Source organism: Coptis chinensis, chromosome 6 (genome assembly GCF_015680905.1).
Source record: "Coptis chinensis isolate HL-2020 chromosome 6, ASM1568090v1, whole genome shotgun sequence".
NCBI classification, from domain to species: Eukaryota; Viridiplantae; Streptophyta; class Magnoliopsida; order Ranunculales; family Ranunculaceae; genus Coptis; species Coptis chinensis.
Genome location: NC_141461.1, coordinates 30,719,496 through 30,743,811, shown reverse-complemented (window position 1 = coordinate 30,743,811; position 24,316 = coordinate 30,719,496). Strand labels below are relative to the sequence as shown.

Genomic DNA, 24,316 nt, shown 5'->3' with positions numbered 1-24,316 from the left:
TCGAGGCATTGCTACAAAATAAATAGGAGTTAAAAATAAGACATTCAACTAATTCAAATTGTTGCAATACCAACATGAAAAAACAAAGAACGAAATAAGGCGGTGTGCATGCCAATCTATATCTAAGGTGTGCATGCTATCTAGGCAAACTATACTCCCAAAGGTGTGGCCACACTGGTCAAGGGGCAAAAAAACAGACACGTCATTTTTTTATCCAAGTTCAAATCCAAACGATATGGCCACACCGTTTGGACTTAGTCCCAAACGGTGTGGCCACCGAACTCTGACAGAGTTCACCGAACTCTGACAAAGTTCACCGAATATGCTAGTTCACCGATCTCTGACATAGTTCAAAACTCGTTCACCTAATATGCTTAGTTCAAAACTCGTATGTTCACCGAATATCACTTTCATAACTCGACAGAGTTCACCGAACTCTGACAGAATTCAAAACTCTGACAGAGTTCACCGAATATGCTAGTTCACCGAACTCTGGCAGAGTTCAAAACTCTGACCAAGTTCAAAACTATTTTTTTTTCGTCTCTAGAACGTAGAACACTAGAACCCACATGCTTTGTTGTGTAAGGAAAGCTAATATACTCAGTCACATATGATTGCAACTTGAATTAGTATTTTCAATAATATACCACTAAGTAGGAGAATCTTCTATTAATCTTAATAAATTGGTTCATCATCGATTCAAAAAAAGAAAAACAAGAAAGATTTTTTATTTGTATGGCATTAAAATGGTAGGAGATTGTGGTAGAATCCTGAGGTTCCCAAGATCTAATCTCCACAAGGCCACACAACTAGTATATGATCAGATCGACTATCATAGTTTCTGGTCAGCTGAATGAATGTCATGCTCATTCATTGAGACACTAAGAAGGTTTTATATGAAGCTCGATCATTACTTTCGGGAAAAATTGCAAGTGAAACCTTGTTGTAGCAACATCTTCATTGGAATCCATAAAGAAACAAATAAAAAAACAACAACATAGATAATTAACAAAAACAAGTAGTACTTTGAAAGTAACTAAATTTTATTACTTTCTTTCGGTAAACCCATTGAACTACAATTAGGAATCAGTGGTACCATAACCTAAACTAAAAATCAGTATGTAGAGCTTATTAGAACTTCCCACTGCCCATCATGGTCTTAAACTCATCAAAATTAACACACCCATCTCCATCTCTATCAACATTCTTAATTATCTTCTTAAACAACATATTGTAGGTTTATTTCAAACGAATCCAAGCTAATTAAACAACAAATCAAACGAATTAAAAGTGGAAAAATACCTTAATCCAGAAGCCAAATACGGTTTGGAGAAGAAGAAGTCGAGAGAGAGAGACAATTCTCCAATTTCGCGATAATTAAAAATTTCGTGTTTTTTGAATTTTTCAATAACACGAAATGTTGAAATATCGGAAATTTTGGGTGAATTAGATCATCAGATCTTGAGGCGAGATCGGACGGCTGAGAAGAAGAGTGAGATAAGAGTGCCACTCTTATTGTGCCACTCTTATCTCACACATCTCCTAAACTGTCAGATCTGTTCCTGAGATCATCAGATCTAATTCGAAATAAAAATTGGGAAATTTCAAAATTTCGTACTATTTCAAAAACGAAAAACACGAAAAAACGTGAAATTGGTTTGGAAAAGTCATCTCGGTCTTCTTCTTCTTCTCCAAAACCCAAACCCTTCAAACAAATTCATAAATTATTCAAACAAATCGGTTTCAAAATCAAAATCAAAATCAAACCTCAACTGCATGTAGAGAAGATTGCAACAATTTGGCAAGGGATTTTGATGGGAAGTTAAAGAAATTAGGAGGAAAGTTAAGCAACGAACTCAAGGGGGTTAAACTCCTGTTCACTGATGTTCTTAATCCAGCCCTTCAAGTCATTGAAAATCCCCACGCATACGGTCGGTAATTTTATTTTGTTTTCCCCCCTTCTAATGTATATTTGTACAAATTGATTAACATTCTCTTGATGATCTGCAGGATTTGAAAGTGTAGATAGCATGTTGTGGTACAGGAACAGTTGAGTTGAGTTACTTGTGCAATGGAAACAACCCGTTTACTTGCAAGGACGCAAGCAAGTATGTATTTTGGGATTCAATGCACCCAACGGAGAAGTTGTATCATATTGTTGCCGATCAATTGATCAAGACAACTTTAGCTGAGTTTCTGTAAATCCTAGGAACAAACTGCAATGTACCCTTAAATTGCAAAATGGCATCATGGTCATTGGAAATTCATTGTTAAATTTCTTATGTGACTCTACTCGTCTACTCTCTAGGTGTTGTTGACAAAGTGCAAGCTCGCATCGCCATCACATAGTGGATGTGTACGAGGGGATGAGGTTTTATATTTGCACTCGGCTGCATTACCACAAATCACACCGGATATATAGGAAATGATATACGAATGCAGTTGGACTTAGTATTGGAAAGGGTTATTTAGGGATTGGTCCTACTTATTTAGGGGTATTTAGGGATAGGTCCTAAAATTATTGATTATTAGGCTTTAGTCCTACTTTTATCGATTGACCTTGAGTAAACTCAGTTGACCGTAGTCAACCCATTTTATAATAATATAATTTTTGTTTTTTTATGAAAATGGCCAAACTACCCTTTCTTTCTTCTTCTCAATTGACCCATTAATTAATCAATGATAAACCTTCAAACATCAAATTCAAAGAGTGAAATGAAAATGAAAACATCAATCCAATCCAATCCAAATCGAAGTGTGACAACAACAAAGACATAGAAGACTACTTGCGGTATACGATGAGTCAGAATCAAATTTTAGCAATCCAATCCAAAAGAGAACAAAAACAGCAACCCAACTTCAACACCCAAAACCATCATCCCCGGGCACTGGTTGTTGTCCCTCGCCTCTGGCTTGAAAGCAATCATTGATCGGCATTCTGGGCCATATCATTTACAGCATTTGTTTGTCACGCTTTGAAGGGCCCTTTCTTTCTTCCATTGCGGACTTGTCCTTGACCTACTGGAGAATCAAATTCTTTTCTCATTGACTTCTTGAGTCAAAATCTCCATAAGATCTCTAGAAGTAACGGCGGGGGGAGACCAATTGGGACTGAAATAAGAGAGCTAACATTAGCATTGGGGGCGATATTTTCTCTCGGTCTATTTCCAAAATGATTGAGAAGGATACCGAAGCGGATGCCACGGGTCCGACCATAGTTTGGTGTGGTTTCCATCCCCAATTAAGGGAGAATGTGCCGAAATGCAATATCTCGGATTTTTTATCCTTTTCCAAAGCTTCGAGTCGTCCGTTTCACTTCTGCAGTCCATATCGAATTGTCTTTTCGGATAGCGACTCTTGATCCATCTTGTCCAAGGAGAAGAATGTCCCGAAGCAATGAACCGAAATTGCTTTAACTCCGCCCATGCCGCCCCATTCTCTCGATTCACGGATATTAAGACCTACCTCGAGACGGGGCAACATATGTCTTTTTCCAACTTATGCTATGCATCTTGTTGGACAAATATGTACCACTCCATATAAACTTGCTGAACATCTTTGTCAATGGCATCACAAATAGACATCGAATGCGAAGGTACCACTCCAAAACACTTGACAACCGGAGAGAACGGACTGATCAACCGGGGTGAAGCCAAAGAAAAGAAAAATAAGCATTTTGATGCCTTGAATTCCATTTCCATTATTGTGCTTGCACTAGATTCTCGTTTTGGATACACTCTACTCCAATCAACGTCTTTCTCGAAGCGAGTGCAAAGCTTTGATAATCACTTTTCAAAATCTTTTGGCTGCTTTGTTTGCTGGTGGGTTCAAGAATCATTGATTAATTAATGGGTCAATTGAGAAGAAGAAAAAAAGTTTGAGAAGAAAGAAATGGTAGTTTGGCCATTTTTATAAAAAACAAAAATTATATTATTATAAAATGGGTTAACCACGGTCAACTGAGTTGACTCAAGGTCAATCGATAAAAGTAGGACTAAAGCCTAATAATCGATAATTTTAGGATCTATCCCTAAATACCCCTAAATAAGTAGGACCAATCCCTAAATAACCCTATTGGAAATGACAGAGTTTTAACTAGCATTTTCAGTGGGTCAGAGTTCGGTGAACTCTGTCAGAGTTTTAACTAGCATTTTCAGTGAACTTTGTCAGAGTTTTGAACTCTGGTAGAGTTTTGACTAGCATTTTCGACGAACTCTGTCAGAGTTTTAACTAGCATTTTCGGTGAACTCTGTCAGAGTGTATCTTTGTATTTATGTCATGCGCAATTGCTCAACCCCAAAACGAGACTATTGGTGAAGTCTTATAACATTTTTTCCAACTGAGAGTCGAGCTCAATATAGTGAAACAAGTTATAACATATTTTACAGTTTCAATAATATAATAGCTGTTTTACAGTTTGGTTTTTTCATATTTGTTCCATTGCTATCTTAATAGGAAAACGATCGACCAGAAATTGTAGTGGCATGACTTTTTGCACCAGCCAGAAAGAATGTTGCTAAATTGAGTGGTTATGGTGCCATTCCTCGTTGCTTGCAAAATGTGCCTTCCGAGGCACAACTGCTGGTAGGTGATTACTTGATGGCTAACTTGCTTCAGTTTGCAACTAAACTTTTTGTGTCTGATAGCGTAATGTATTTGACAGGCAACTGCTGCTGAGGTACAGGATCTTATTGTTTCTGGAAAACGATTGGAGGCCCTTCAGTATGCTCAAGAAGGTCAGTTTTGGGGCTTCACATTTCAACTTGCTGTAGATCTTGGTACTTAGGTCAGCCTTAGTGTGATTTTTTGTAATTCCTATAATTGAGTGTGTGTGCCTTTCTGTTTAAAGTTTATCCGGATCAGCCTTTTTCACACTTTGTACTAGTGTTTGACCGGGCTTTCATTTGTTTGCTTGGTTGCCACTTCCGTTGATTAAACTTATATGGTTATGGCTGTTATTGGCTGTTAGTGTTTGACCGGGCTTTCATTTGTTATTGTACAGGTTGGTCCCAGTTCAGTGGTCGATGATTCAAACATATGTAGAAAACATATAATTGATTTTTGTGTGTATGTTTTGGTATACATGCATTTTGGTATTTTTGTAGAAGATAACTATTTTGTTGTTTACGTGTGATTTTCTGGTTTGCAGCAGTTCAGCTCCACCTGCTGTTGCTAATAGAAGCAAACATCTTCAGACCTCAAATCACAAGGCCTGCAGCAGTTTTGCCCTCAGTTGCTGAGAAGCAAACATCTTTCGTATTAGGGGTGGTCTGACAGATTTTAGTTCTGAACTTCTGTAATTTTAGTTTTGAAAATTCTTTTGTGTAATTTATCACATGGTAAGACCGTTCAGATTGAATGTGAAATGGAACTTCTGATCAAGTATGATATTGGTACAAGACATTGGTAGACACTCCATATTTTAGTTCTGACATATATCAGAACAATAGAGTAGTCTGACAAATATTTTAGTTCTGACATATGTTAGTTCTGAAGCTAAAGGAATTACCAATGGAAGTAACAAGCACAACTTCTTGAATTGATGCATGAATAAAAACTACATAATCACTAACTAATCAGGATGGTAAACATGGTTTGAAAGTCATCCAGCAAGATAGAGCATTCCTGATGGCTGCAGTCTGCACTCATAGCATTTTCTAATAAGAGAAATCTGATTCGATTGGAACAAATTCGATCAGCAACAATTTTATCTCCAAACTAATAAAATTGGTAAATCAAACTGGTAGTCAAACTTAAAAATGAGTAGAAGTGATCTCATTTGAGACAATAATACTACTACAAGTGATCTCATTTGAGTCTATAGTAGATCCTTAAATGACTTTCTATATTCCTCACATGCTCTGGCTTGCACTCTCTCCACATGGGTGAGCTTCCAACACTGTAGTTTTCAATTTGCTTGTATCCATCTAGCCTTAAGAACACGTGGTATTGAAGCTCCATTAAAGGCTGTAACAGCAGCTTGAGAATCCGCTTCAATCCATAGCCTTGTACAATTCACCTCTACTGCCTTCTCAGCTGCAAGCACAATTGATATGCATTTAGCTTTAAAGCAAGTAATCTGGCCTAGACCAGTAGCTAGTACACTCACCAGTTAGTACAACGACAGGAAACGCGGGACGATCGAGACGGGCAGTGGAGGACTCGAACCTTCTGTAATTGAAAAGTTTCCAACATTCATGTACTCAGTAGTGAAAGGTCTAAAAATCGGCAAAGGTGCTCTTGAGTGTGCAGTTTGTTTAAATGAATTCGAAGATGATGAAACGCTTAGATTGTTACCAAAATGTGGTCATGTCTTTCATCCTGAATGTATTGATGCTTGGTTAGCTTCACATACTACTTGTCCAGTTTGTCGTGCTAATCTCACACCTGATTCAAATCATCCAGCAGCAGACGGTAATGAAGTCACAGAAGCACAAAATCAAGATTCCGAAAGCGACTCCGATATAGAGAATCAATCACACCATTCAATTACTCTCCAACAAGCTTCAATGTACAACTTAAACCTTCATAATCTCTCTCCAATTGAATAGTATCTGCATAAACGAAAAAATTAATTAAGCCCCTGTAGACCTAGACTACTAGCATGTGCGCGAACTCACTAACACCAGAACAACCAACTACCTTCAACATAAGTACTTCTAAGAACCTTTATATCATTAGAAATCTTTGCATTTTCAGCCTCAACCGCATTCAGTTGCTCTTTTGCATCTTTCAAATAGGCATCTACATCAATATGGAAAACAATTAAAGCAAGTTAAAATAATAAAAGCAAGGTTCTGAAGCTCATCTATGTATCTCAATTCTCAAATACTACTTACCAAAGAATCAAAATAAACCAATAAGACTTTAGTAACAAATGTTTGAGACACAACTTTAATTGGTAGAACTTTGGTATGGTGACAGTGATACCATGTCACTATCCCTCTATGTTTTCCATACATTTTTTCTTTTTACTCTTCCACAAGGTTAAACATGTCACAACTTGGGGGCAAATGTGGTTAAACTCGTAAATTCAGTGTGTGTGTTGTGAATCAATATTGGGGACACCAAACAAACAGTATTAAGTGAATGTATACTAAAAAAAACCTAATAAATAGTCAAGGGATAAAATTTACCTAGCTCCTCAGACGTTAATGAGTTGAAATTCGAGAACCCCACTTGTTTAATTTTGCTCTGAGAAATATACAAACACTTATAATCACAAAGCATACCTTAATTGCAACTCGAGAGAGAGAGTGAAAGGCAGTAATGGAGTCAAATCGCAATTTGTGAGGAGTGGGGAAATCGAGTTTTGGCTATACCATAATGTTGGGGATTAAAACCGAGTGGTTGAGTGCTGTCACTATAGCCCAGGTGGTCGTTAATGGCGTCAAGAGAGCTCTTTCTCGACGGATGGAATTGGGTTTTAGTGAGAATTTGCGTTTTTCGTTTTTTAGTTTTTGACAGATCTGACGGTTCAGGAGAAGTGTGAGATAATACTCTCTATATAAACAAAATATAATAACCAAAATATAGACATTTTTAAGTAACCAAATATGAAATCGTCACGCTATAAAGATCGTAAAGAATCCAATAATATGTTATATCAAATTGCAGGGGAAAAAAAAATTGGTGAATTTATCGCACAAACATTATTTTTCTACCCTCACCATTCATCTTCAGAATCAAATTATAGAAATTCACTCACACTAATTATATATTAAATCCAATTTTTAGGATATTAAAATTCTTGGATATCCACTTGCCCACTAAACAAAGGACTCTTTAGTCAATTCACGAAAACAAACATTTTAATCCCAAACGAATAAAAATAATAATAAAAAACAAAATTTATTTATTTCCCAATCCAAAATCTAGGGTTAGGGTTTCATCATCTAAAAAAAAAATGCCGAATCGTCGAATTAACCACAATCCCACATACCCAACCCCAAATCTCCAACCCCAAATCCCAAACAATGAAGAAGAAGAAGAAGAAGAAGTTATTGAAGAAGATGATGAAGGAATTGATAACCAACATCATCTTCAATTTGAAGATGAAGTAATGGAAGTGGGTATTGAAGAAGAAGAAGAAATTCCATCTGATTCTGCTTTCCCTGGTTCCAATTCGAGCTTATCTATACGTGGAGAGAATACAGATCAACTCACTTTATCATTTCATGGTCAAGTTTATGTTTTTGACTCTGTTTCTGCTGAAAAGGTTGGATTTTTACTACATTTTTTGATAAATTTTTCGTAATTTGAGCTTGGGGCTTTATTATTTTGTATTGGTTTTTAGGTTCAAGCAGTTTTGTTACTATTGGGTGGGTATGAAATACCTAATGCTATGTCTGAAGTGACTATACAGAATGCAAGGGTAATTAAGTGAATTATGTTACTGTTTTTTTTGTGATTGTTGTCAAGGGTTTGTTTGTTTTTAGTTTATTGTGTTTTTTTTCCTATAGAATCCGAATGACATGCCTGGTCGATTGAGTTTACCACAACGAGCTGCTTCGTTGCATAGATTTCGTGAAAAGCGAAAGGACCGTTGCTTTGATAAGAAAATTCGGTATGCTGTTCGTAAGGAAGTTGCTCTCAGGTTGGCCTTTTGTATATTTCATACCATCTCTATGTGTTTTTTCTATTTATCAGCCTTTTTCATCTGATGTTAAGTTTTAGTATCCAAAGACTAAATCAAGGGTTCATAGGTACTGTAGTATTTTTGTTATTCTTACTCTTTAAGGATTAGGGAATGCCATATAAACCTATGAAGCATATGTTTATAATATCAAAGCTGTACAATATTGTTTATTTAGTGGTAACCTATATGTATACATTAGCAATGAGTGCATAGAACTGTTGTTAAGATATACAAGGAGATACTTGATGCATCTAGAATGGTTCCGTATATTTATCCTTATGTTTGTGTTTAGTGAACCAAAAACTTGCTTCCGCTGGTTCTGCATCGATTCTTCATCCTTATATTATCTATGAGGTTCTCTATGAACAACTTATTGGCTAGTAGTCCTAAAACACTTTAGGTTTGCTTAGTAAGTCTTCCCGTAATTGGACGTCATAGAATATGTGATAAACTTCATTATAGAGAACCATAGCAATGCAATAGTGCTACAATTTGATGTTTAGTAAGTTCTCGAATCGTCCATATCAATGTGCCGTGAACTTGTTGCTCCATACGTGTCTGTGTTCAAGGTGGAAGATGCGACGAGTCTTTTCAATGGGAGTGTCTATGTCAATGCAACAAGCAGGATTGACAAACTGGGTGCAATTTAGGTTGGGGCATGACCGAACTCTTGTCAAAAAATGACTGGGTTTTAAAACCCAGATCCGATGGATCTTCCCATGTGGATTGGGTCATCCAATAGATAAAGGCCCAAACACGATTTTTCGGAGAATTGAAAGGGAAGAATTATGTATTTCAATGTCCCCTAATGATAAGGTGATCATCCGACAACTCTATTGGATCAAAGATCATGCAGCCCTATGACAATGTAATCAAAGGCATGTTTCTTGTGGCACGATATGTTTTTATACGAAACAATGGCACTATAATCCCCTATTTGTGAAGAAAATTCTGTAAGAAGGCTGTCTTTATCTTAGCATTGGTTAAATTGTACCCACTTCTCAGTCTGCTAGTGCTAAATCTGGCCCAAGTTTAACAACTTCAAGAACAGTCAGTCTCGAACAATGTTTGTTTCTTCCTTAGAGGTGTTATTGAGTGTCTAAGAAACAGAAAGGCTATTATTATGACCATTTGCTCATTGCCTAAGTGATCTCCTAGCAAGAACTTGTTGTTCCTCCAGCTTAAATATATGAACTTGTTTCTTATCTTACATTGTGTAGGTTTATTACTTAGTCCACTTCATTTACGCATGTACTTGTGATATGGGTATTGCTCTTGAGGTTAACAAGTTTCAGGCACGAGACATGTATTTATTCGAAGTAGGATTACATATTCCATTCATCATTTCCCAGAAAAATCCTTAATGGCAGAGAACATTAGTACCAGAAATATGTTCAATGTTAGGGATCTTGATGAGGTTGCGGTTTAATAAAACGAGTCTTTAGAATACTCATGGGTTTAGCTTGAGGAGCATACATTGGGAATAAGGTGCCTGCAGGAAGCATGACAGAACAGAAGAAGTTTCTTAATACGTTCCGAGGTTTTATCTTGAAATGTGTGACAAATGGGATGCTATGATTAAGAAGGATGTCGGTATTCTTTGAGAGGATAATTATAGTGTCTACGTATTACTGTAGACCCAGTAAGGGTGGTCTTAGTCCCTACCTGTTGGGAAGAGTCTTTGCGACCTACTGTATTCTATAAGAGGTAAACTTTGTGTCTGACTTTGGATTTAGAATCATGTATTGGGATGGCAAACGGGTTGGTTTGCATTTGAAATTAATTTTGTCTATATGTTATTTAATGAGAGTGGACCTTCATTGAATTTACATAGGTGATGGCGATGAGATATGGCTTAACAACTTCAAATGTTGATTTGAAGAGGTGCTTTAATGATTTAGAACCGAGACCCCTTTGGGAGGTGCTGCGTCTAGGACTGTCAATGGATTGGTTTGGGTCGGATTCTGGAAAATCCGAACCAGAACCGAACCGATAATATTATATTTCATCCGAAACCGAACCGAACCGAACTGATAAGATATATTGCAAATTGAAACCGAACCGAAAACTATAAAATCAATTAAATTTTAAATTAAATCAATTAATTTCAGCCACACAATTGATAAACATATACAAAATTAATCATAAATATTACTAAAATGCCATCTTATCGGTTTAGGTTCATATCGATTCGGTGGAGGGCAAACCCGAAACCAAACCAATATCGGTTCGGTTTCGGGTCGGTGAAGGGCAAACCAAATTGCTAAAACCCAAACTGTTTTTTATCGGTTTAGTTTGGGTCGGTTATCGAAACCCATTGACAGCCCTAGCTGCGTCTATTGCGTGATTTAAAGATTTCCTTAGTTCAGTCCGAATTAATACCCCAGATGAGTTTTTTTAGATAATGAGGTTACCGTGTTTCTATTCCATGAACAGTAGTAAGCTTCCCTGTATTAAATCAGTTGATCAGTGCGGACTTCTTTGCTCACTACCTAAAAGTTAGTGGCTTCAGATGTGTTATTTCTTATAAGCTAAGATTTGGTTCTGCCGCGTGGACTTGGAATCGTTTAGTTTAACAGACTGATAAAGTCTATGAGAACCTCTCAGTGAGGGGGCAATTGAATATGGACCTTGCAAAAAATTTAACTATTTGTTGCTCTCCATGCCATTATACTTGCTAATTTTTTTTTCTTTGCTGCCTGGTTCCTGGCTCACAGTAAAAACCTTTGGATTAGGAGGTTCTCCTAACAATTTCTTTTCTTACTATTGTTTTTTGGTTCGTCTTCTTGTCTTAGTAATATACATATTTTTGTAAGTTAACAGAAAAGACCGAAAAGAACGATCTCAGTGAAAATTCTCTTTGTAAAGTTGCGAAACAGTTAGTCGGCCTTATGCTATTACTCTACTATTTTGTAAATTTACAAGTATGGTGCTTATTTTTTGGGCTCAAGGTGTTACTGTTATTTTTATTGTTTTAACAGTGGGAAGTGGATAAGGAGTGTTATTCTATTGTGCGCTTCCCTCCACCACCCCACCCATACAAGCACACATACAATTGGGTCTTTAGTTTGAATTTGCTAAGATCCCGTCTTCTTGATTTGAACAAATTTACAGATGTTCTGCTGCCCATGTGACTTTGTAATAGCATGTAAATCCTATTTTACATGTGAGACGTTTTTGGTCTTTCCTTGATATCTTGATCCACTTTCTTCTCGGCTTCTTTCCATCTTCACGTTCAGCAAAGGAGATGAAGTATGATATACAGTTTTCTCAAGTCTTTCCCCCTCAATTTGTATTTAAAGGTCCCCAATTATCTACTTCGTCAGAGGTGGTGGTAAATTTGGAAATTGATTTTTCTCTCTTGTCGACCTTAGAGTTGGGTAGGACAATGTGAACCGGATGCTCCTCTACACGAAACTATAAACCTCAGTAAAGATGGTTTCCTTGGAGTAGACCAGTTGCAGTGTTACTTGTCATGGGATTTAATTGGCGAATGTCATCGGGGTATAGTAGTACTCTTATCCTAGCTACCTATGGACTATTGGACTTCATCCTGGAGTACCATTTCAGTAACTTGTTCTCAATCATGCTTTCAGAATAACAAAAGAAGTACAAGAATAGTTAATGTAGAAATAAAGAGAATGTAGTTTATGTAGTGGACCTTGATCACAGGAAAAGCGTCCTCTTTCCAGATTTCTCAATAACTGTGTTATAGAAATGTGATCATATTTTTTTGGAAATAACTCTGGAAGGTCTACCCTAATATGTCTTTACCCAAAAGAAAAGGACAAAATTCATATGCTTTTGGAATTGGCAATTATCCAGTTAATAATTGGGGGTGGAGGTAGTTCATTGTTATTGATTGATCTGGGTTGGTCCATACACCAACAGAAGAAACGTGAGGATCAGATAGACATCTGTGTGGATTTATATGTTTATACTAAAAATAGCTTCACTTTGAAACTCTCTGTGATTATTTGGGTAGTTTCCAGTCTGCCTATTTTTAATTTTGTTTGGTTGATTTTACAAGCTTCATCTCTGGTACTTATTTATTTATTTTTATCTTGGATTTGTTAGAATGCAGCGCAAAAAGGGCCAGTTTACGTCTTCTAAGCCAACCCCGGAGGAGTTGGCAAGCCGCGGCATAGAGAATGGAGGAGATGACTCTCCAGAAATTTTGTGAGTTCTAAGCCTTCTGTTTGAACCTCCTTTATGTCATATATTAGCAAGATATATCAGTCCTGATGGACTCGCTGGGATAAACTGTCACGTGTTTCTCCTTCCCCGTTGTTCCTTGTTTTGGTGCTGGTGGGTGATTCTTTTTGTGTGGCTCACCTATATCTTAATCTGGTCCGCGCAGATGTACACATTGTGGCATTAGTTCAAAGTCCACTCCTATGATGCGACGTGGACCTGCTGGCCCGAGGACTTTGTGCAATGCATGCGGACTCATGTGGGCAAACAAGGTTAGTATATTCTTGGACACAAACGAATTTGTGTTTCCTGTGTTTGAGTTGAGGCATCCTCAAGATGAGTGTTTTTCTGTTGCTTATAAAATCACATGTTTGTCTCCACGATTTCCTGGAAGCATCAATTTTACTTCCTGGAAATATCATATTCAACTAAAAACTTGGTAGATTTAGTTTGTTTGCAATTTTCTTCATTTGTCAATATTCATAGTCAGCTTTACTTGATTTGTGGTATTCACGTGCTTAATTCTGAGCAGCCCCTGTTTAATCTGTGGTAAGCTCATTTTATTACTAAAAGCCGGATTGTCAAGGTGCTCTAATATCTGGTTCATTTTGATCCAAACATCTTGATCTTCAGAACTTAATTTGAAATTTGTTCTTTGTTTAGTCCAATATCCTTCTCGCTTTTAAAGCTCTGAATAACTATTTTTGGTTCCAATTTTCTCATGTTTTGATAATGTATCTACAGGGAACTTTAAAAGATCTTTCAAAGGCCATAGCTGCAGTGACTCAGAGTCCTGTTAGCCACATCAAACAAGTAGTACCTGATGAGGTATGACCAAACTTGAATTTTATTTGCTTTAAGATGCTGATGAGTTTGTTTCAAGCGTATCTCTGTATTGATTTTTCTAGAAGGCTGAGGCAAATAGTAGTCAAATTAGAGATGCTGAGCAAGTGCTGCAAACTTTAGTTCGTACGTCGACTGCTGACCAAGCGCTGCAAACTGTAGTTCATTCCTCGACTCCTGAGCAAGTGCTGCAAACTGTAGTTCGTACCTCGACTGGTAATGAAAATGGCATGTCTGCGTCAGCTGAACAGTAAGAGCCTGTTGACTTGTGGCTGCTCTCACTTGTACTTCATTAGACAAGATTGTAAACTGGCTCCCATCATATCTCGAACAAATGGAGTTTTTGTTTTTTGTTTTTTCTTTCTTATGTACATATCAATCAGCTGGCTGTGAGTGCTAGACCAATACAAGAAATCATTAAGTGCTTTTTTGTTTGCAATTGTTACTTCAGATGATTGACAACGTATTTCTGTAGCTGTAATGTCGGCTCATCATTCTGTACCTAAAAGGCTAAAACGGCACATGCCCGTTCCATTTGTGCATTGTTGTCTTCCGAAGGGGATGATCCATCTAACTCTGTCATTGTCCATCATAGTACAGTTACACAGATGATCATTACATACAGATGTGGTATCACAACATTGTACATTTGTACAGTTACTAATTTCAGGAGAAGGAACCTTGTCTTTACTCTTTAGAGATCTCTTGATCTTTTGGGTGCATTTTAGGTGGTCAGTGCTCACTGTTGCTTCAATGTTGGAAGGGTCGTAAATCAGGATGCTTCTTGAACCTGATGTGCAACATTTTATTTGCGTTGTTCTTTTGTTAGAGAAACAATGAGGACAATAACACAAGACCAGATTTTCCATTTAAAGACAATGGGCCTGATTTCCTCCAGCCGCAAATCAATATTTCGGGCCTTGCTGGTGCAGGCATGGTACTGCCATCTGCCGCACGCTATCAAATCCACTGTTCTAAAAATCGGTCTAGGCGGCTGCCTAGGCGGTCTCTAGGTGCTAGGCGGTGCCCAACCGAATCGTCTAGGCCCTAGTCATTTAAAAAATCGGTGGACAGACTAGGCGGGTCTAGGCGGACCGATTATGCAGTCTAGGTGGTCCAGTTAAGTTTTTTTTTTTTTTTTGAATGATTAAATGTCGAAAAATAAAGGCCCTTGTAGGTTTAAGATTTGAATGAGTTTAAAATACTTAAGTCTAATGTAAATTATATGTCACTATAACAAAGAGTATGTTTTTTTATAAAGTCAATATTCCTCAACTATTACGCATTTTTGTAATAAGTATTTTTGTTTGTGTTTATTTTTTGAGTTATGGTAAATGATTTTCTTCATTTCTTGTAGTATATGTATGTATTACTATATATATTAGGAAAATAAAACTACCTAGCACCTAGCCCATCTAGACACTGCCTAGAAGGCCTAGGCGCTAGGCGTTCTCCCACCGCCCGACTATCGCCTAGCGTTTTTTAGAACACTGATCAAATCCTCTTGTCCAAATATTTATACTTACAAAAAATAATAACATAAAAAGGTCTCATTTTTTCCTCACTCTCAACTGTTGAAGCTCCTTCACTTCCTTTTCCTACTTTAAAGTAAGAACTTCCTTGTTCCTCTTCTTCTAGTTTAATAATGTAAATAGCTCCAAGTCATGAAAAATGAATAATGAAAGTCATGTTTTTTCTGCAAATATGCATGGCTTTTGAAGACTTATGGGGTCATGAGGAAAAAAACAGGGGCTTGTATAGTTTAGTCCTCATATATCAAGTTCATAATTATGACTTGGGTAGTATGAAATGAAAATAATTAGGCTGTCTTTAGAGGGATGTAGCCGGTCTGGAATGTATTAGATCCTCTCTATGGACTGATTCGCTGGTGTACTCTGAGTCCTCCCTCCTAACACAAAAGCCCTTTGTACCTAAAAGCACGCCCTTATGGTAGAGGAATTTCTCATATACCTCACTTGCTAGTTATGGTTCACCAATGTGGGACTAAACACAATACACTAAAGTGGAGAGAACACACATAGTTCATCTCCTCCACTTTGCACACACACAAGTATTTTGAAATAGTGTTGGAGATTCCAACATAAAGTAGTTAGGTTGTTCTGCCTGAGGCAAATATCACTTGTACGTTGTTTTCGTGAAACATTTGTTGTCATTGTTGAAGGTATGGAGGATGTAAGTGTTCCTATACTTTGTCACTATGACGGCGCTGGCAGAGGATACCACGATTTTGGTGGTAAAAAGAAGTTGATACTTGTTCCTAAGAATGCAATCATACATTCTTTTATTGAGAAAATGTATCAGTTATCTGGTTCTAGACCTGGAATTGATAAATTGGATATTTTGTGGAGGACTCGTTCGTCCGATAAGTCTATGATATCCCGCCCCATTGAGGATCAAGATGTATTTTCTTACTTCCTGACGACAGCAAAAGATTTGAGTTATGTAGGCGTTGTTGATCTTGTTATGGAGGCTAATAGAAATACAGAAAACCAGGCTTCAAGGTGAATTTATAATAGTTTATGTGGATTATTTCTGAGTCTTATTCAATTGTGTTTATAGGGCAAATCTCCTAGTTAAATCACTACCAAGAGAATAGCTTGTCACCAGTGTTTGTGCATTCACCTAACACCAATGACTATGAAAACCCAGAGGAAGCATGCACTAGTGCTCTACAGTTTGCGCAATCAGAAAATTTGAAGGTACAGTTTAATTAGCCATTTGAATGCAGGTATACATATCAAATATACTATCTTTTGGTTTCGGCCTTTAAGCAATCCAATGCAACCAATCATACAACAATGTAAAACCCAACCTCAAATCTTCCATCCCAGATCACCAATAATAATGAGGAGGAAGAAGATGACACAATGGATATTCCGCATCTTCGTTTTGAAGATGAAGGTATTGAAGAAGAAGAAGAAATTCCTTCAGATTCTGCTTTCCTCGGTGGTTCAAATTCTTCACTAGCTGGAGAGAATCCAGCTCAACTCACTTTATCATTTCAGGGTCAAACTTACATTTTCGACTCTGTTTCGGCCGAAAAGGTATTTTTAAAAAAACCATTTATCTTGATTTTAAGATTTTGAGCTTGGGGATTTATTATTTTATTTGTTTGATTGGTTTTAGGTGCAAGAAGTTTTGTTACTATTGGGTGCATATGAAATACCTCAAGCAATGTCTGAAGTTACTGTACAGAATGCGAAGGTGATTTTTCTTTTGTTTCTGTTTGTTTGTGAAACTAAAGTAGAATTTATTACTATTTTTGTGATTCCTGTTTTTGGTTTTGCTTTATTCTTTTAGTTTAGTCTATTTTTTTGTTTGTAGAGTTCGAATGATATGCCTCATTGATTGAGTTTACCACGAAGAGCTGCTTTGTTGCATAGATTTTGTGGAAAGCAAAAAGATCGTTGCTTTGATAAGAAATTTCAAAATGCTGCTCGTAAGGAAGTTGCGCCCAGGTTTTTTCTCTTGATGCCCTTCGGTTATTTGGTAAAATCTTTGTGCGTTCTCTGTTTATTTTCTCTTACTCTTTTATCAGTTACCATCTCCTTGTAAAACGTTCATGTGTACACTAAAATGCATTCTATTTTTGTTGTTTAAACATGGTCAATGTGTTTCAAATTGATTACTTGAGCAAAATTGGTGGATATTGACTTGGAAGGCAACTATTTATAACTCTTTTTCATATTGATGTAACGGTTTTTAAATTCCGTGGTCAAGATCAAGGGTTAAGGATTTGTACTGTATAGTTAGTATAGTCTATCATTCTTAAGGATTAGGGAATGCCATATAAATCACTAGAGTATATGTTTCAAACAAATACCAAATCCGTACAACAATGTTTCTCTGTGGTGACATATATATTTATCCGTATCTTTATGTTTTGTGAACCAAGAACTTGCTTACATTGGCTCTGCATCAGTTAGTTATACCTCTATTGTTTACAGGGTTCCTTATGTACAACTTATTAGCTAGTAGTATTAAAACGCTTTGGGAAATGAAAATAGTGTTGGAGGGAACTATTTCTTCCTTGCAGCAGTTAAAATAGCTATCAAAGAAAAGCCTGTCGGTGCACCAGTTTCTTTTTATGTTTATATGCACATGTGCATATTTAGTCTTCTCCTATTTGAACGTTGTAGAAATTATAATAAACTTCACTATATTGAACCGGAGGATGTAGAAGTGCTATAATTTGAAGGTTGGGCATGCGTTTGGTGATGCAACAATCAGGATTAATAAACTGGGTGCGATTAAGGTAGGGGCGTTATGCAAGTTCTTGTAACTCAGATCAGACAGATCTTTGCACGTGGATTTGGCAATCCAGTGGAGAAAGGCCCAAATAAGAACTTTTGGAGAATCAAATGGGAGGAATAATGTGTTTCTTTTAGCCCAAAAGACAAGGTGATCACTCAACAACTCTTGTATGGAAGATCATGCAGCCCTATGGCAATGTAATCAATGACATGTTCTTGTGGTACAATATTTTTGTATATAAAACAATGGCACGTTACTCCGTATTCAACTAGAAAGTTTGTAATAAGGTTTTCTTATTCTTAACATCTTGCGTGAATTGGATCTTGTTCCAGACCTGCAAGTGTTAAAACTGGCCCAAGTAACAGCTTCAAGCCCAATCAGTCTCGAAAAATGTGTTTGGATTTCTTGGAAGTGTGAACGACGAAGGCTCCTATTAGGACCAATTGCTCATTGCCGAAGTAATCTCCTCGTAAACAAATTGTTGTTCCTCCAGCTAAAGTTTGCTGAACTTTTTTATTATCCCACATTGTATAGATTTGTTATTTAGTCTTCTTCATTTACTCATTATATGATCCGTGGCATTCATTGGGTATCCTGAAGATCTTGAGACATGGGTATGTCATTTCTCTTGAGGTTATTAAGTTTCAGACATGAAACATGTTATTTGTTCCGTTCATCAGTTCTCTGAAAATTCCTTAATGGCAGAGAACATTTGTACCAGAAATACATTCAATTTTAGGGATCTTGATGAGGTTGCGGTTCCATAAAACGAGTTTTTGTAATACTGTAGTTTTTAGTCTGCCAATTTTTTTCTTTTATTTGGTTATATTTACAAGCTTCATTCGGCTCAGTTGTTTATTTATTTTGTCTTTGACTTTTCAGAAGGCGACGTTATAGCATCATTACGCATTTCCATTTTTTGTTGTGACACAAATTTTGGACGGGAATAGTTATTCCATTCAACTTGGGCCCAAAAAAATATAGCCCATTTTAATTTGTTAATTCTAATTTTTTATTAAAAAAAAATTGAAAAAATTATGGACGGCAAAACTTGTCGCGTCCAACATTTTGCCTCCACATGCAAAATCGAGAAATTTTAATTTTTTATTAAAAAATAAAGAATAAAATGTTGGACAGCAAAATTTGTCCCATCCTACTATTGGACGGGACAATTTGTCCCATGCGAGTCATTTCTATATTTCTGACGAATTTGGTTTTGGATTTGACAATTGTTAAAATAAAAACGATGATTTGGCAGCGCGTTGGTGACGAAAATTGCCAAATAAATTGTCAACTGTCACATTAGAAATGGATTATAACTGTAAAGGCGTGGAGCGAACTGTCTACATATCTTGCTCTCAATTCGGGAGGGAGAGAAGAATCAGGTCTGGCGTAGTTCATAGGAGGGATATTTATAGACGTTGAGTCTGAAGATCTGTGAGACACGTGTACTGTCATGTACAGATGTATGGTTAAGATCAAGGATGAGTGTTAGGTTGGCTTTGGTAGGAATTCTGTAAAGATGGGGATAAGTAGCTGTGGTTAGTAGTTTGCGGCAGTGGTTTGTGAAAGTACAGCTTTGGTAATGATTGTATATGGATAAGAGATGGTGTCATAAGTCGAGGCGTTCTGCGTGAGATCGTCTGTTCGACCTGTGTTATCCTGGAGCGAAGCCGGGCGTAGACCACCTACATGAGGCTTATGCCGCTTATGAAGCTTTGAGGGCGCGTTGACATGAGGTCGGTGGATATTTCTATTTATGCTGGACACGTGTTTAATATTCATTAGATGTGAATATTACTCCCTCACATAGCCCCTTCTTAGTAGGTCGCCTTATACAGAGAAGTGATCTGCTGAGAAAGAATGGTGCCACGTGTTTAGCATATGTGAGGAGGCGAACGGATGTGAATAGAAATATTCACCGTGCTGGAGAGATCGTTCCGTATTATATAGCAAACTGGTGGTGGTTTGAAGCAGACACGTGATTGGCACGTGTTTAGCATAACTTTTGAGAGTGCGTGCGATAGTTAAGTAGCCTTGGAGAACGTTGGAACTCCTGAGAGTTTTTTAGCTCGAATAAATGGTTGGCTCGTAGAGAGCGTTCTGCACTGAGTTGAGCGTAGGTCGAGGGACCCTTAGAGAGCTCGAGTGTTCGTTCTAGCGTATGTAGATGTGTTGCTCCAATAGGTCAAGGGACCTTGTAAATACATGGAAGCATTCGCCAAGGAAAGCGTAGGTCAAGGGACCTTGTAGCGCTTATGGAAGCGTTCTGCTCGCAGAGAGCGTAAGTCAAAGGACCATGTAGCGCTTATGGAAGCGTTCTGCTCGCAGAGAGCGTGCTAGCTTACGAAAGTGAATTGCTCATTGAGAGCGTTCTCGCTGAGTCGATCCTAAAAGTATAGGTCCTCAACTAGCGAGACTCGGAGAGGCTATGGATCCTGTAAGCTCAAAAGAGCGTTCTGCTCGCGGAGAGCGTGTTAGCTTATGAAAGCGTATTGCTCACTGAGAGCGTTCTCACTAAGTCGATCCTAGAAATGTAGGTCCTCGACGAGCGAGACTCGGAGAGGCTGTGGAGCTTGTAAGCTCAAGAGAGCGTTCTGCTCACGGAGAGCGTGTTAGCCTATGAAAGCGTATTGCTTTCATCGAGCCGTTCTCGGCCGAAGTCGATCCTAGAAGTGTAGGTCCTCGACGAGCGAGACTCGGAGAGGCTGTGGAGCCTGTAAGCTCAAGAGAGCGTTCTTCTCGCGGAGAGCATGTTAGTTTATGAAAGCGTATTGCTCACTGAGAGCATTCTCGCTGAGTCGATCCTAGAAGTATAGGTTCTTGACTAGCAAGACTCGGAGAGGCTATAGAGCCTGTAAGCTCAAGAGAGCGTTCTGCTCGCGGAGAGCGTGTTAGCTTATGAAAGCGTATTGTTCACTGAAAGCGTTCTCGCTGAGTCGAAACTAGAAGTGTAGGTCCTCGACGAGCGAGACTTGGAGAGGCTGTGGAGCCTGTAAGCTCAAGAGAGCATTCTGCTCGTGGAGAGCGTGTTAGCTTATGAAAGTGTATTGCTCACTGAGAGCATTCTCGCTGAGTCGATCCTAGAAGTGTAGGTCCTCGACGAGCGAGACTCGGAGAGGCTGTGGAGCCTGTAAGCTCAAGAGAGCATTCTGCTCGCGGAGAGCGTGTTAGCTTATGAAAACGTATTGCTCATCGGTAGGCGTTCTCGCTAAGTCGATCCTAGAAGTGTAGGTCCTCGACGAGCGAGACTTCGAGAGGCATGGAGCCCTCGTAAGCTCAAGAGAGCGTTACGCTTTCGCGAGAGCGTGTTAGCTTATGAAAATGTATTGCTTTCATCGAGAGCCGCTCGCCGAAGTCGATCCTAGAAGTGTAGGTCCTCGACAAGCGAGACTCGGAGAGGCTGTGGAGCCTGTAAACTCAAGAGAGCGTTCTGCTCGCGGAGAGCGTGTTAGCTTATGAAAGCATATTGCTCATTGAGAGCGTTCTCGCTGAGTCGATCCTAGAAGTGTAGGTCCTCGACGAGCGAGACTCAGAGAGGTTGTGGAGCCTGTAAGCTCAAGAGAGCGTTCTGCTTGCGGAGAGCGTGTTGCTTACTGAGAGCGTTCTCGCTGAGTCGATCCTAGAAATGTAGGTCCTCGACGAGCAAGACTCGGAGAGGCTGTGGAGCCTGTAAGCCTCAAGAGAGCGTTCTACTCGCGGAGAGTGTGTTTGAACTCCTGAGAGTGTTCTGTTCTGTAGAGACCGAGCTATGAGTGGTTTCCTCATGCTGAACTGTTGTAGGAGATGAAGCGACCTCAATGGAGCTGATCTCGGGTGATTGTTTCTCGACCGCAGGAATGGAGATCTTGGCAACAGGAGTTGGTGCGACCTCTGGGGTCTTGCCAATAGGAGCTGGGGCGACCTCTGGGGTCTTGATAACAGGAGTTGAGGCGACCTCTGGGGTCTTGACAACAAGAGCGGAGGCGAAGTGGTGACGCTATGTAGCGTTTGAGTTCGAGTGAGCGTTATACTCAGCTGGGTGTCGTGACCAGAGTGATTCTGTGGCATCTTGATTTGGAGATCATCATCAATAGCTAGCCCCAGTTTATTTTTAAAGTTTTAATTGCCCTGTAAAAATGTGAGTAGCCCCAGTGCGGAGATTGGCCTGTGATAAATCGAGTGGATTGAACATTCCCCTTTGGCTGTAGCCAGCCCCAATTCGGAGATTGTTATGGTAAACTAGCCCCCAGCTTGGAGCGTGATATGATAAACATGGGGCTACGCAATGATAATGCTAATATGAAGCGACGTCCATGCCAAAACGAGACGAATAAATTCACTAATGAAACGGTTGAAATAAATTTAAGTTCACCATGTCGAGTCTTGCTGTATTGAATTCAAATAGACTTGAACTAGATAAAAGTATACCGAATTCACTGCATGTAACCGTAAAGTGCTTCACACAATAGTAAACGCAAATAGACTTATCTGATTGGTCGGCAGCAACGGATCGGTGGATTTCTCGTAATTGGTGGATCCAAGATCCAGAGAAGGACACAGGTGAGATCGCTTTCATTTTCTTCAAGATCCAAATCGAGCAACTCTGCAACAATTTCTTACCAAGCAACGAATTGAGGATTCTCCACTTGAATAGAAGGAGACACTTTTGTATAATAGGCATGAAGAAATGGGAGAAATGGTTTTAGGATCAGCAGGCGACTCTTGACCAAAAGAATGGTCCCCATTCCTGAAGCTTCAATTTGACTTTTTATTCGTTATCCAAAGTTTTGGTTTTCAAGTAATTAACGATTGAATCCACAGCAAAAATCATGAAAGACTTGTCGTTTTTTGGAGATGTGGGTTTTAGACAAATGATGAATTAGCACATGTTGATTCAACTATGTCGGCGTGCGAGAAGAGAAGAAAGAAAAGATGGTTCGCTCAGCTCTGGAATTGAGCTCCGAGGCTTACAATGCTTCGTGGGCTTGAGATATTTTTTTTTTTTTTTTTTTTTTTTTTGTATGAAGATGATGTCACAAGTAATCGAGACCACAGATGGCGCCAATGTAAAGGCGTGATTCAGCTTTCCTTTACAAATACGGTTGGATGGGAACTGGAAAGGGTTATTATTGGAACCGAGTTCGGCTTAGGAGCGAACTGCCTACGTATATTGCTCTCGATTCGAGAGGGAGAGAAGAATCAGGTCTGGCGTAGTTCATAGGAGGGGTATTTATAAACATTGAGTCTGAAGATCTGTGAGACACGTGTGCTGACATGTACAGATGTATGGTTGAGATCAAGGATGAGTGTTAGGTTGGCTTTGGTAGGAATTCTGTAATGATGGGGATAAGTAGTTGTGGTTAGTAACTTGCGGCAGTTGTTTGTGAAAGTACAACTTTGGTAATGATTGCATATGGATAAGAGATGGTGTCATAAGTCGAGGCGTTTTGCGTGAGATCGTCTGTTCGACCTGCGTTATCCTAGAGCGAGCTGAAGTAGACCACCTACATGAGGCGAGCTGCTTATGAAGCGAGCTTTGAAGACGTTAACATGAGGTCGGTGGGTATTTCTATTTATGCTGGACACGTGTCTAATATTCATTAGATGTGAATATTACTCCCTCACAATAACAATGCGTTGATAATGCTCTTATAAGGGAAAGTTTACGTCATCTAAGCCAACCCCTGAGGAGTTGGCACGCCGCAGTGTTACAGAGAGTGGATCACAAGATTTCGCTCAATAAATTTTGTGAGTTCTGAGCTGTGCCGTCTGTCTAGACTTCATTTCTACTCTATATTTGCAAGATGTTTCAGTCCCTGATGTGATACAATCATAGTTCGGGATTTCGGAATTCCGATAAATCCAAAAACCGAAATCCAGTAAATTTCGATCCTATTATATTCGGAATTCCATTTTTTTGGAAAACCGAAATTCCGAACGGAATTCAGGAGTTTCGTTCGGAATCACTAACTATGGATACAATGTCATTGTCATTTGTTTTGGTGTTGGTGGTTGGTTCTTTTTGTGTGGCTCATATATATCTTAGAGTGCCTATATCTTAACCTGGTTTGTGCAGATGTACACATCGTGGCATTAGTTCAAAGTCCATTCCTATGATGCGACGTGGACCTGTTGGCCCAAGGTCTTTGTGCAACGCTTGCGGGCTCCATTGGCAGAAGAAGGTTAAATATTTTGAAAACGAATTGGTATATTGTCGGTGAAGTTGATGGTTCCAGTAGATGATTGCTTGTGCTTATGAAATCACATTTGTACCTCTATGACCTGAAAGCATCAATTTTTCTTACTGGAGCTATGACCTCTATATATATATATATAGTAGATATTATTTCTCTATAATGGAGAACATGTTCACAAAAAATTCAG

The 24,316-nt window shown here is 38.6% G+C and overlaps 2 protein-coding genes and 2 long non-coding RNA genes across 10 annotated transcripts; 3 read left to right on the top strand and 1 right to left on the bottom strand.

Moving 5' to 3' along the window:
• Positions 1 to 1,630: 1,630 nt before the first annotated feature.
• LOC147492559 (uncharacterized) lies at positions 1,631 to 5,382 on the top strand. Of its 5 annotated transcripts, XR_015198096.1 has the most exons (6): positions 1,631 to 1,931; positions 2,011 to 2,371; positions 4,456 to 4,584; positions 4,664 to 4,736; positions 5,003 to 5,067; positions 5,150 to 5,382. It is a non-coding gene; the product is annotated as an uncharacterized LOC147492559 (long non-coding RNA). The 5 variants fall into 5 exon arrangements; XR_015198100.1 differs by lacking the exon at positions 5,003 to 5,067; XR_015198098.1 differs by lacking the exon at positions 5,003 to 5,067 and having other exon boundaries at positions 4,664 to 4,786.
• Positions 5,383 to 5,512: 130 nt separating this feature from the next.
• LOC147492558 (uncharacterized) lies at positions 5,513 to 7,477 on the bottom strand. Of its 3 annotated transcripts, none has more exons than XR_015198101.1 (5): positions 7,137 to 7,477; positions 6,643 to 6,744; positions 6,298 to 6,554; positions 6,110 to 6,171; positions 5,513 to 6,036 (listed from the first exon to the last, which is right to left on the bottom strand). It is a non-coding gene; the product is annotated as an uncharacterized LOC147492558 (long non-coding RNA). The 3 variants fall into 3 exon arrangements; XR_015198104.1 differs by having other exon boundaries at positions 7,233 to 7,415; XR_015198103.1 differs by lacking the exon at positions 7,137 to 7,477 and adding an exon at positions 6,840 to 6,994.
• Positions 7,478 to 7,801: 324 nt separating this feature from the next.
• Positions 7,802 to 14,101, top strand: LOC147492557 (GATA transcription factor 24-like). The gene is made up of 7 exons (XM_086565084.1): positions 7,802 to 8,218; positions 8,297 to 8,374; positions 8,463 to 8,596; positions 12,716 to 12,817; positions 12,999 to 13,104; positions 13,577 to 13,660; positions 13,741 to 14,101. Exons 1-7 carry the CDS (start codon positions 7,907 to 7,909, stop codon positions 13,927 to 13,929), a joined length of 1,005 nt encoding a protein of 334 aa, XP_086421210.1. The 5' UTR covers positions 7,802 to 7,906; the 3' UTR covers positions 13,930 to 14,101.
• A 1,320-nt stretch (positions 14,102 to 15,421) lies between these two features.
• Positions 15,422 to 17,321, top strand: LOC147492556 (GATA transcription factor 24-like). The gene is made up of 3 exons (XM_086566063.1): positions 15,422 to 16,740; positions 16,823 to 16,900; positions 17,021 to 17,321. Exons 1-3 carry the CDS (start codon positions 16,564 to 16,566, stop codon positions 17,042 to 17,044), a joined length of 279 nt encoding a protein of 92 aa, XP_086422189.1. The 5' UTR covers positions 15,422 to 16,563; the 3' UTR covers positions 17,045 to 17,321.
• Positions 17,322 to 24,316: the final 6,995 nt, after the last annotated feature.